The sequence below is a fragment of the Eucyclogobius newberryi genome, unplaced genomic scaffold (genome assembly GCF_026437365.1).
Source record: "Eucyclogobius newberryi isolate DKJ021-1_F unplaced genomic scaffold, fEucNew1.0.hap1 SCAF_5, whole genome shotgun sequence".
NCBI lineage: Eukaryota > Metazoa > Chordata > Actinopteri > Gobiiformes > Gobiidae > Eucyclogobius > Eucyclogobius newberryi.
The window spans coordinates 11,236,008-11,247,406 of NW_027316167.1; the positions used below are offsets into that span (position 1 = coordinate 11,236,008).

The 11,399-nt window shown below is 39.4% G+C and overlaps 1 protein-coding gene across 1 annotated transcript; it reads right to left on the reverse strand.

The window, feature by feature from the left end:
* Nucleotides 1-510: 510 nt before the first annotated feature.
* slc24a5 (solute carrier family 24 member 5) lies at nt 511-10,922 on the reverse strand. The gene is made up of 9 exons (XM_072465750.1): nt 10,738-10,922; nt 9,383-9,562; nt 8,089-8,172; nt 7,548-7,651; nt 7,377-7,477; nt 5,958-6,241; nt 4,755-4,961; nt 1,952-2,053; nt 511-1,024 (listed from the first exon to the last, which is right to left on the reverse strand). Exons 1-9 carry the CDS (start codon nt 10,892-10,894, stop codon nt 702-704), a joined length of 1,542 nt encoding a protein of 513 aa, XP_072321851.1. The 5' UTR covers nt 10,895-10,922; the 3' UTR covers nt 511-701.
* Nucleotides 10,923-11,399: the final 477 nt, after the last annotated feature.

Genomic DNA, 11,399 nt, shown 5'->3' on the forward strand with positions numbered 1-11,399 from the left:
GACAGAAAGAAGTGACCCCATCATTAGCCTCTGTATTACATGCATAGATTTATATATCAGTCTCATTTTATCTGAGTTGCTTTTACCATACGGTGCGTGATGTAAAGCGCATTTATCTTTACTAGAATAAATACAAGTCAGGTACAAGGCCCTTTACACCGTCCCATTGTTGGCCAATCACATTAACTCTTAATTTATAGATATTTTTTGATCAATTGACTCACTCATTTTATAATCCCCATTCACATTGAATTAAAAGGGACAGTGTTTTACCTTTGTGCTTGAGGATTTGAGAAAAATAACATGTAAAAACTATATTTTCTTTTAAAATCATTTTTATTTTATGAATAATAACAATAATAACCATAATAGTAATAATAAAATAATAGTAATAATAGGTTGAATTATCATTAGGTGAAGATCAGTCATTAACATTAAAAAAGCTTCTCAAATGTAAAAAAAATAGTTCATATCAGCTTATAAAGTGGATGATAAATTGATATTATAATTACTGTGACATCCTCTGGTCCACTCCTTTGGTTCATAATGTGACCAGACCTGCTCATGCACAGTATCAGCGGTCAGCCTCCTTATGTTGACTTTAAGAGACTTAAAACCTTAAAATTGTTTGTATAGTTTGAGTTTTTGCAACATTCCTTTGGTCCTGAGAAAGCAGCAAAGGGTAGTAAATAGCAGTGGCCTCAGTCGCTGCACAGTCTTATAGGATTATTCCCGATAATGCCGAGCTCGTACAAAATGGACAAAGTTGCAAATACCAAGTAACAGAACAGAGAGACCAGACCGAGCTTCCAGTCCAGTCTCCAGTTGTTTACATGGACGGCCACGAACAGGAAGACGATGGAGAGGAGCAAAGTGGAGGCGATGAAAACCAGACCCGTGCTGTTGACTTCCACGGGGGAAGTAGTGTCCACAAAGGCCGTCTTAATGAACCAGGGCAGGCCGAGGCACAGCATGTCGAAGACGTTTGAGCCCACGATGTTGGACATGGCCATATCGGCTTTTCCTGCAACACAGAAAACAATTTAGCTTATTGTGAGAAGTTCATAATATGATAATGAAGGGGTAGAGAGAGGGGGATGTAGCAGAAAGAAAAAAGAAAACATTGCAATTGTTGTTTGAATACATTAAAATGAGCTAAAAGAGAAACAAATGTCTAGTGTAATCTCACAAATGAGTATAAAGTGATATTTCTACCCTTTTTTGGTTCATTTTATGGTCCGTTCACATTTTGTGCAACACTTGATCGTTGAAAAAGACATTTAAGATAAGATAATATAAGATATTCCTTTATTGTCCCACATGGGGAAATTTCATTGGTGCAACGCAGGTAGATACAGAGGTAGATACAGAAGAACAGATCACTTATAGGAAGTCTGAAAAACACTTTCAGTAGAAGATCTCCTATAAATAAATACAGGCACATTTTAGCACATTCTTAATGCTTAGTGAAAATATTGTCTCAATATTGCTGTCAAAATAATTAATGTTGGCCAATACAATGTGGGATCTACATTTTCAACCCATGGCAAATATCCAATCAGCCTGAAAACATAATTCTGGATAATAATTTCAATTTTTTTTTTAGATTAAATAAAAATCACTCAATACTTAAACATATTTTGATTTATGATTGTTAACATTATACAAATAAACAAATAATCAAATTAAAACGCAAGTGTCACAGAACAGATCTACTGCCACCAAGTGTTAGTAGATAGAACTGACAGACTTCCCATTCGCCTTGAGCAAATAGCTATGGTCTTATAATAAAAGTTTATATTTATACAAAAACAATGTGAGAGTTTATAGTACTTTATGCTAGATAAAAAGCAAATGCAAAAGAATAAACGTAAAACAACAATATGACTTGACATGAGTGAGTTTTGGTCCGGTGTCCTGATGTAAACATAATATGGATGTGCTTTCTGACCTTCTCTGGCCACCATGACACTGGCCACTGTGTCTGGGATACTGGTGCCAGCGGCCAGCAGCGTCAGGCCCATCACTGTGTCGGGGATGCCCAGGGTCTCCCCTAAAACAGATGAAATAAACACACTTTCTGCTCAGTTTCAACCAGCCATTATTGTCAGTTTGTCTCCATTCCAGTTATAAATATGCTCTATTATCATGAAAGTTACATTATCCAGATTTAATATAGCAAACAAACAATTGAAAACACTGAATCTTATAGCATTAGAGATCATTGTAATGTATGTTTTAATTGCTTAACAGTAAAGGCCATAATGGTGTTAAATCCTCTTATCATCAACGCCTCTTGTGCCAAGTTCCCAATATTAGTCTGAATGTTCCAGGGTCTAATCCAGAAAGTCTCAGGAGCTTATGAGTGTGAACGTTTCCGGCATAAATTTAGAACAAAACTCTTTTATAATCAAATATTGTTTTTCTTGCCTCCCAAGAAGGAGATCGTGGATTCGATTCCCGGACCAGACCAACATCACATGATCTCTCTGGGTGGAGTCTGCATGTTCTCCCCGTGTTACCGTGGGTTCTCTCCGGGTTCTCCGGCTCCTCCCACAGTCCAAAGACATGCATGTGTTAGGCTAAATTGGTGACTCTAAATTGGCCCTAGTGAATGAATGTGAGCGTGAACTGTCTGTAATGTCTATGTCTCTGTGTTGGCCTTGTGACAAGTTGGCCACTGTCCAGGGTGTACCCCGCCTAAAGCCCGAAGTCACTGGGATAGGCTCCAGTCACCCGCGACCCCGAAAGGGAACAAGCGGTAGAAAATGGATGGATGGATGGATTGTTTTTAGCATTCATTTGCACAACAGTAAAAAGGCCCACGGTCATAAGCACTGAATATGATGATGAATATGTTTAATGGTAATGCAGAGTACAGAATAAACACAAGCAGGAGCAATTTAGTGTATTAACTATATTGTATATGTGAGGTATATGTGATGCCAAATGAAACGTGAATATGCAAAGATGTATTTAGCACTCAAGCATAAGAAAAGAAAGTGGTTTGACAAAGGCACAGGCACAGAATAAAACTAAATAAAATGCTATAATAAATTGATACTGTACTGGACAAACATCTTCTGAAACTATGGAGAGGATATTTTTACTCAGACAAGGTGCTCCTGAAGTTCAATCTTTACACACTAAATCCATTCATACCAGCGCCACAGGCATTTTCTGATTCCACGAGACAGAAACGTTCTAAATAAATGGATTTGATAAAGGATATCTCAGCACCCCGTGTCTGCACCTTCTATCTGATATTCGGCATATTTTACATTTACATGGCAAATAAAATAGGCTTAATTTGACTTACTCACCACCACTTTACGCCATTTTTGATGGAGTAAATGTGGCAAGTCTATTACGTTTTCAATGTATTGGTTTTAATTGAGGAAAAAAAAAAGGTTTTCAACAACTTTCTTCCCCAAACACCTTTAATTTGTACTCCTAATTGAATCATTTTATTACTTGTATATATTTTGTCTCCTCTGCCCAACTCTGTCAGACAATAATAATAATAACATTATTTCACTAGCACTTATACCTTTGTTATAGTAGAAAACGCACTTCTCGTCCCTGGTCCGGTTCTCCCTGTACGTACACTTTCCCTCACATGACCAGGTTTCTTTGGGGGAGTGGTGGGTCTTTAATCCCCCCCGGCCGCTACAATGGGCCTCCTCTGAACCCCCAGGACAATGGTATCCCAGGAATGAGGCAGCCGACCGCCATGTGACTCTGCTCGGCTCAGTCAGGCCTTTTTCTCATCAGATTCAAACTCTTGATCCTCAAAACCAGTCTACCAAGGAGGCCGACTGACGGACTTACTCCACGCAGCGTCCAGGCGTGCAAGAACTCTAACACCCATAGCTCCAACACATCTACGTGGAAAAAAACGTGGTTATCTATTAAATACTTGTGACTAAGGCTGTTTAAACTAAATTAAACTCAGATAAATATAGCTTTCAAATCTTCATTTCTAAATCAGACAACACAAAAAATAGCCAAATGTTTTCCTCGAAAGCATGAACTCTGCTCCACACATACTCGAACTGACAGAGAGTTTTAATGATTGGATGATTGGATCTTAATTTCGATTAATAACACTTAGATCCACATCTACTCAAAAGTGATTATCTAATAGTAGTTATATATGACTTACATTCACTTCAAGTATGTTTGAGGATCACTCCGAGTGGTTTCAAAGTGATAGTTCAAAAAACAAAAACTTTACACTATCCTTATAACAAATACAAGCAGTTTGATAAGAAATGTGTTCACTAACTGGTTGAGCTTATCACTGGAATTGTGTCAGAACAATAGCTGCTTTAAATAGTGTCAATTGTTATGTAAAAGATAACATGACACACAACTGAGCTTATTAAAGAATATACAGCTGAACTCCCTGTCACACTTGAAATAACTATTGCTAAAAGTACACACCTGCAAATTAGATAAATGTACTGCGTCACATGACTAAATATCTAGTCTTGGTGGTCATAGGTTGAGATTAGCTCTTGTCAAATACATTAAAGTTGGACTGGACAGCACAAAGCACCTGTGATATTGACCATTGCAGACCAAGAGTCCTGCATTAGTGCCATTACCGTCACAATTTGAACCTTGAACCATTGCTTCTACCAATCAAACAAACTCCCAATAAGAGATCAAATTACCTTATCTATATCTATATAATTACACTTTGAGGGAATCTGTGTGACCCTTTCATCGTGCGTCCCCGTGTGTCTCACCTACGACAGTGACCATCCAGACCAGGACGTAGGTGAAGCTCGAGATCCACACGGCGGACATGAAGAAGGTGAACATGAACCACTGTTTCCAGAAACGCCTCCTGCAGTCCGGGACGGTGAGGTACAGCAGCACGATGATGGGCAGAGACAGCACCCACAGGACACGCTTCAAGTCGTTCTCCGGCACCGCGAACACACTCTTGTGCTCTGAAGGTGGGACATGGAGAGACGGTGTGATTTAGAGAGGCAGAAGGATCTATCTCAGCTCAGCGAGGACTGTGGTTGTGTCGTTGAGCAAGACACTTCACCCAGTTGGAGTGTGAATGTGGTGTGTGAGTGATCAGAGATGCTGCTGCTGCTGCCATGATGTAGCTAATGAATAATGCAATAAACGCTGACTTTGACTTGACTTTGTCCAAAAAGCGACAGATTGTGAAACACTGTAAACACAAGATTTTCCTCCAAAGTGTGATATGCCCCGGTATAAACATGAAATTGAAGGATTAAAGGTTTAATCTGCTTCAAAGAGGTTAATTTGTTCTTCATATCTGGATCCAATCTTCTTTTGGTTAAATTTGGTAAAATTGTATAGTTTTAAGAATTGACCCAATTAGGAAATGTAAAATCCTAACTTAATTCCAGTTATCTAGCCATCTATCCACCTGTTTATTTATTTATTTATTTATTTATTTATTTATTTATTCATTTATGTATTTATTTATTTATTTATTCATGTATGTATTTATTTATTTATTTATTCATTTATGTATGTATGTATGTATGTATGTATTTATGTATTTATGTATTTATGTATTTATGTATTTATTCATTATCAAATGTAAATTACAGTGTAAATATGCCAGATTATATTAAAAAAAAAAACTCATCATAGGGCAATAAAAGGCTGGTCAAAGGTGCTCACAGGTTTGGTTTTCTTTCAGTTTAAGGTGATATTTGAAAGCGGACAGTGACGTACATTCTCTTACTGTCAGAGGAAGGCCATTCCAATCAAATAAACCACACACAAGTTTGAACCGAACCGTGACTGAACCCAGAGTAAGACTCGTCTGGAAAGCCACATAATTGCCGCATTAATTGGTTTGAATGGTTTGAGTTCCGAGAGCTGCTAATATTCTAACCTCATTTTCACGCCTACTCTCCATTCTCCTCAGTTCCTCACGAATGAAACAGAATTGCACTGACCCTCTGGCATCTCGCTGAGTCCGTGCAGGCTGAGCGACAGGTGCGAGTACCCGGAGCTGTCCTGAAATATGCCGCTGTCGGTCCTGGAGCGGTTGTGGACCCTGAGGCTGGAGTCCTGGTTCCAGCCCATCAGCGTCTGGGTCTCGCTCTTCTCCTCGGCCCCTCGGCCCAAACACCAGCAGCACGGGCTCACCTTCCTCAGGACGAACTCGCTGATGCGCAGGTCGAAACACAGCACCACGATGTACACGGCGTAGACCAGTAAGAGGCAGGCCGCGTCGTACCTGGAGGTCAAGGTCAAGTTCATGAATGTAATGCTGAAGCTGTACGTGACGGGCATCATTGGACGTACATGAGAATAGTGGGTGATATTGCTCAGGATCCTTGAATGTTCTGATTAAAACAAATAAATATGGCTTTTATTCATGAACATAGATAAGGCAAAAGTTTTAAACGAGCCTAACTCTAGTGCCATCTACAGGGCACTGCGCGTACTGCTGAGACACCTGCAACTTTAACAATGATTCAAACCAATAACTATTTACGCATTGTTCACTTTCTGCACTATTTCCAACCATCTGTAAATTCTGTGCACATACTGAGACTAAGTTTGTTTGATCAGTGAACTATTAATTTATGCATGTCTTTTTTGATTTGATATACTTTGCCATTATTATTATTCATTGTTTTATGTTGCACCTTGACGCTGAAACAAATTCTTATGTTTGTGAATTTTATTTGCTGACAATTGGCAATAAACCTTTTTTTGATTCTGATTAACGATCCAAAATTTCACATTTAATCCTCCAAACTATGCTTTTACTGCCACAGAAATGGATCCAGACCTAACAATCTCAAATCTATAGTAATGTTTTTAAATCCCTGCCCCCCAAAAAAGAGAATTGTGAATACTATTATAGATAATTGGAACAGTTTCAGAAGAGATAAATGTAGAACAGTCAAAAAATTCACACCAAGTACCACCAAAGAAAGTATTTGGCCTTCGGAGTACTACCAGATCTGAACCTGGTCTAAAACATTATTATTATGATTATTCTAGGTGTAAACTGACACCAAATCAAGTCTAAAATAGCAGTTTGAGAAGCACTGGTCAAAATCATGTATTAAACACAAATGTAATAGTTAAATAGTGAATTAATAATTAAACTAACAAAAAGTCCTGTTCCCCGGTCGTAAAGTCAGTGACGCAGATGTTTTTGTTCCAGTTTGATCCTGAACCGTCTCAAGGCTCAACAAACGATACTTTTATAACACTACAAACGTGAATCACTCTCAGAAATCTTCCTTCGTCGAGAACATTCACGGCAGTAAATCTCAGATAACGTTGGGCGGTATAATGCACAATCAGGACATGTGCTCTGACTTCACACAGTGGTAAATGAATAATCCGGCTCTTACCAGTAAACTCTGTTGTCAGAAATGATGGCGAGAACAGCTGAGACGCTGATGCCGTAGGCCAGGCAGTCTCGAAACAAGGGCCAACACGAAAGACGCCCGGCCTGCACGTGGACACAGGACAGTCACGCTTTTATTTCATGACCGTGCACAACAAGAGTGTGTGTGATTTACCATGGGAGCCAGGAGTCCACAGGCCGCACAGATGCCCAGGAGGTTGTAGACGGCGGAGCCCACGATGGTGCTCACCCCGATGTCTCCCTTTGTCACGAAAACACCTGACCCACGGCAAAAACAGACACACTGTGATTTCACGTGGGACAAGGGCGGTTAGAGGGGGCTACGGACAATCCTCAAATCCTAAAAGCATCTGGTTTGATTCAGATTCAGCCGACTTTATTGATCCCACCAGGGGTAACATCTACCACATAATAGAGCGGTTCTGAACAAAGAGGAGCTGTGGGGTCTGTAAACTGCACCAAATAAAGACATACATTCGATCTATATTATCACTTTGGAGCAGAATTTAGAGTTAAGATGAACAGATTTGACTATTTTTGTGTTAAATTGGAATGATCAAAGGTTTGTATGTTCAAGAAATGAATATTGAACGCTATTTTATTAGTTTTAAAATTAAACTGAATTGAAAAATGGTATATATGAGGGAAAAAACGATTAATTTGTGATCAATTCATTGTTAACGGAAGCGACTTACCCAGAAAAGCTGTGACGAGTTCGGGCGCAGAGCTGCCGGCCGCCATAAAAGTGGCCCCTGCTACATCCTGGGACAGTCCCAAGCCTGCGCAAACCCACAATTATCAATAAGGAGTCAAAATCTAGTTTAAATTTATTTTAAAAAGTTGCAAAACTATTTAAAATAGCTTGCAGTTTATGGCTGAAACAAGGGAACTGATTCACCACAACTCGTCGATTATGTAGATGATTTAATAATAACAGTTATATCAGTTATCCGGACTTTACACAGACTCCAAAGCACGGGCGCAGAGGAAAGGTTGTATGATTCGAACAGAACAATGGATTATTTAAAAAAGACACAAGAAACATTGTGTTTTTGATCAAAACTCTATTTGTCTGTAAAAAGACTCAATCAGAATATCCTCAACTGGGTCACATTTGGTAAAACTCTTATATTTACAGGCATTTCATGTTGTATACAACTAATCTCAAGGAAATAATCATTGTTGGGATAATGTATTTGCAAAATGATCGTTTATTGCTATTATTTATTACAATTCGCTTCACACTTGTGTTTACTCGTCTTATTAAACCAATCGAGTTAGTCACTTCCTCCTTTGTTTGTCTGGTTCTCCCCCGTCTTTCCCTTGGCGCCTGGTGCAGACCCAGAGTTACGTCACCCAGGGGCCCGCTGCGGTCCCCAGGGGCCTTCTGAGCCCTGTGCATGACTCTCACTCCTTCTTCCATAAAAATACATGATGTCAAGTGTGTGAGCAGAGAACAAACTACACACTGTACACTAAATATGTAATCTGTGTAATAATAATAATAATAAAAATAATAGATTTTAGGGTTAGATTTGATTTAATTTTTATATATAATGCACTTTTCATTACAAGGAGTTTCTGCGTACTACAGATACAACTAAATCCATTCACTAAAATGACTACAAAAGTTAAAACACTAAATAGACCATAATTGACAATTAAAAGCTATTTTAAATCACAAACACACAACAACAGTCTTATAATCAGCAATTAGCACCTTTTAAATGCATTTTTAAAATGTTAATACTTGAGTCATAATCACAAGGATTTAAATGGAAAAATTGAATAAATAAATAAATTACTGAACTAAAAAATAACCTAAAATGTACTTTATCTTTTGAAATATTATTTTTAAATCCTAATGCACCTTCTTTCCTCTTCTATTTGATGTTATTTCCGTCCCATAACACTGTACGATGTGGCTCCTGATGGACTAAAAGAACACGTTTTGGTCCCTGGCTCCTCGTGAGCCGTGGTCAGACTCACGTTCACTGATGACCTCCAGTGACGGGAGGAAGTAGTCGTCACACACGATGGCCACGGCCAGCAGCATGTAGAAGATGATCATGAAGTAGATGACCAGACCTCCATCTTTCCTCTCCTGAACGGTGAAGAACCCGTCTGGGAACTCGGAGGACTGAGGAAAGATGCACTCCGTCTCATTCTCTGAAAACCAAACCAAGATGATCCAACATGAACATTTTAGTATTATATTAGCAAATTATCAAAGAGCAGAGATCATTATGTTAAAAAATGTGATTTATTGAGAAATGTTGGACAATATGATTATGGGATCTTACAGTTTAATCTTAATATTTGTATTATTATATCCCAGAGAAGACTTTGGACCTTTGACCACAGACCTTAAAGTGACCGTTGCACATGGTGATTATAACACACACGGACATTTGCTGAATGTCTCTCCCCTTTCTCACCCCAATCTCACGCTATAGACTGTCCTGTCAAATAAAGCCTTCAAGCAAAAAAACACACAAAAACGTAACACTTTAGGCTTTAGTTGAGACAATACCTTTAATAAATACATTCAGTTCAAACTATAATCGTATGTAGACATCTCTACTTCTACTAAGTACTAATTACTGTGAAATTCATGTGCAACCTTTGTGCTGTCGTGACACATATTCATGTGCAATTACTGTTGTGATCACATGCAATGGTATTTATGTATTTATTTATTTATAGGAGATCTTCTACTGAAAGTGTTTTTCAGACTTCCTATAAGTGATCTGTTCTTCTGTATCTACCTGCGTTGCACCAATGAAATTTCCCCATGTGGGACAATAAAGGAATATCTTATCTTATCTTATCTTACAACAGTTTCCTTCAAGTTCCAACAACAATAAAAATCAAACACAATTAAGAGTTAAATTATTAAACTGTTTGATATGATGAATATTGGGTTCTCCTTTGAGGAAATCCTTGTCTAGAACGTAAAGACCACTGTTTTCATCCTTGATTGGCCCTAGTGTAGACCTGGAATAGTCCTGTTTTAGACCTGGTCAAGATCTGGTGTAAAGTTGTGTTTTCTTAGGTTGCACTTGCTTTGTAGTTCAAAAGTAGCCCCTTTTTTCACACAGTTCAGCTAAATCCTTGCACACTGTACCACAAAAGACACCAATGAACCACTGATCATTGATTTGTAACACATCTTTTATGGTTATTAGGCCCGAGATGATCGACTCAATCACACGCGCAGAATAGAAGACGCACTATTGAACCGTGGCATCACTAATTAGCCACTGGAGTAGAACAAACTGCTGTGAAATCACAACAGACATGACGATTAGAGCAAACTGACAGCACAAGCGGGCCTCACTCACCCACAGCTCTGCGCACTCGGCTCCGGCGCGTCTCCGCTGCGCTCCCGGCCGCGTGCGACACCAGAGACACGGCGCAATACAAAAACACCACAAATCCAACAAAGTAAGGAATGAAATCTCTTCGTTTCTTCTTTGGGTAAGACGGAGGCCTGTTCATGGTTCCTTTGGTGTAAATAAATAAATGAAAAAATGCAATGCTACACGTTCATTTGCAGATGCGTGTGCAGAAGCGCAGGCTGTGCAGGATTAGTCTGAGCTGGAATACTACATCTACAAGGCGCAAAGGGGGAGATTGTTGGGGGAGAAATTGTGTTTTAAAGATTGGGGAGGGGGTTGACGGGGAGGGGGGGGGGGGGGGGGGGGGGGGGGTCACGAGGGCCGAGTCATTCCGGTCCAGATGAACGCGCCGCAGGCTCGTGCCGCGCGCAGAGCAACAAGTGCAGAGCGGCCCGCGTGTTTCGTGGAACGGAGCCACACGTCACGGGTTGACACGCGTTTTATTCAGAAAACAAACGCCTTAAGGGTGATTTTCTGCAGCCTGAAATGTGTATCATAATATAATCTCGGCGTAGAAATGATTGAAGAAATGAGCATTTATTTTGTTTATTTATTTATTTGACAGGGACAATGCTTCATAGTTACAAACAGGGCCGGCCCCAGCA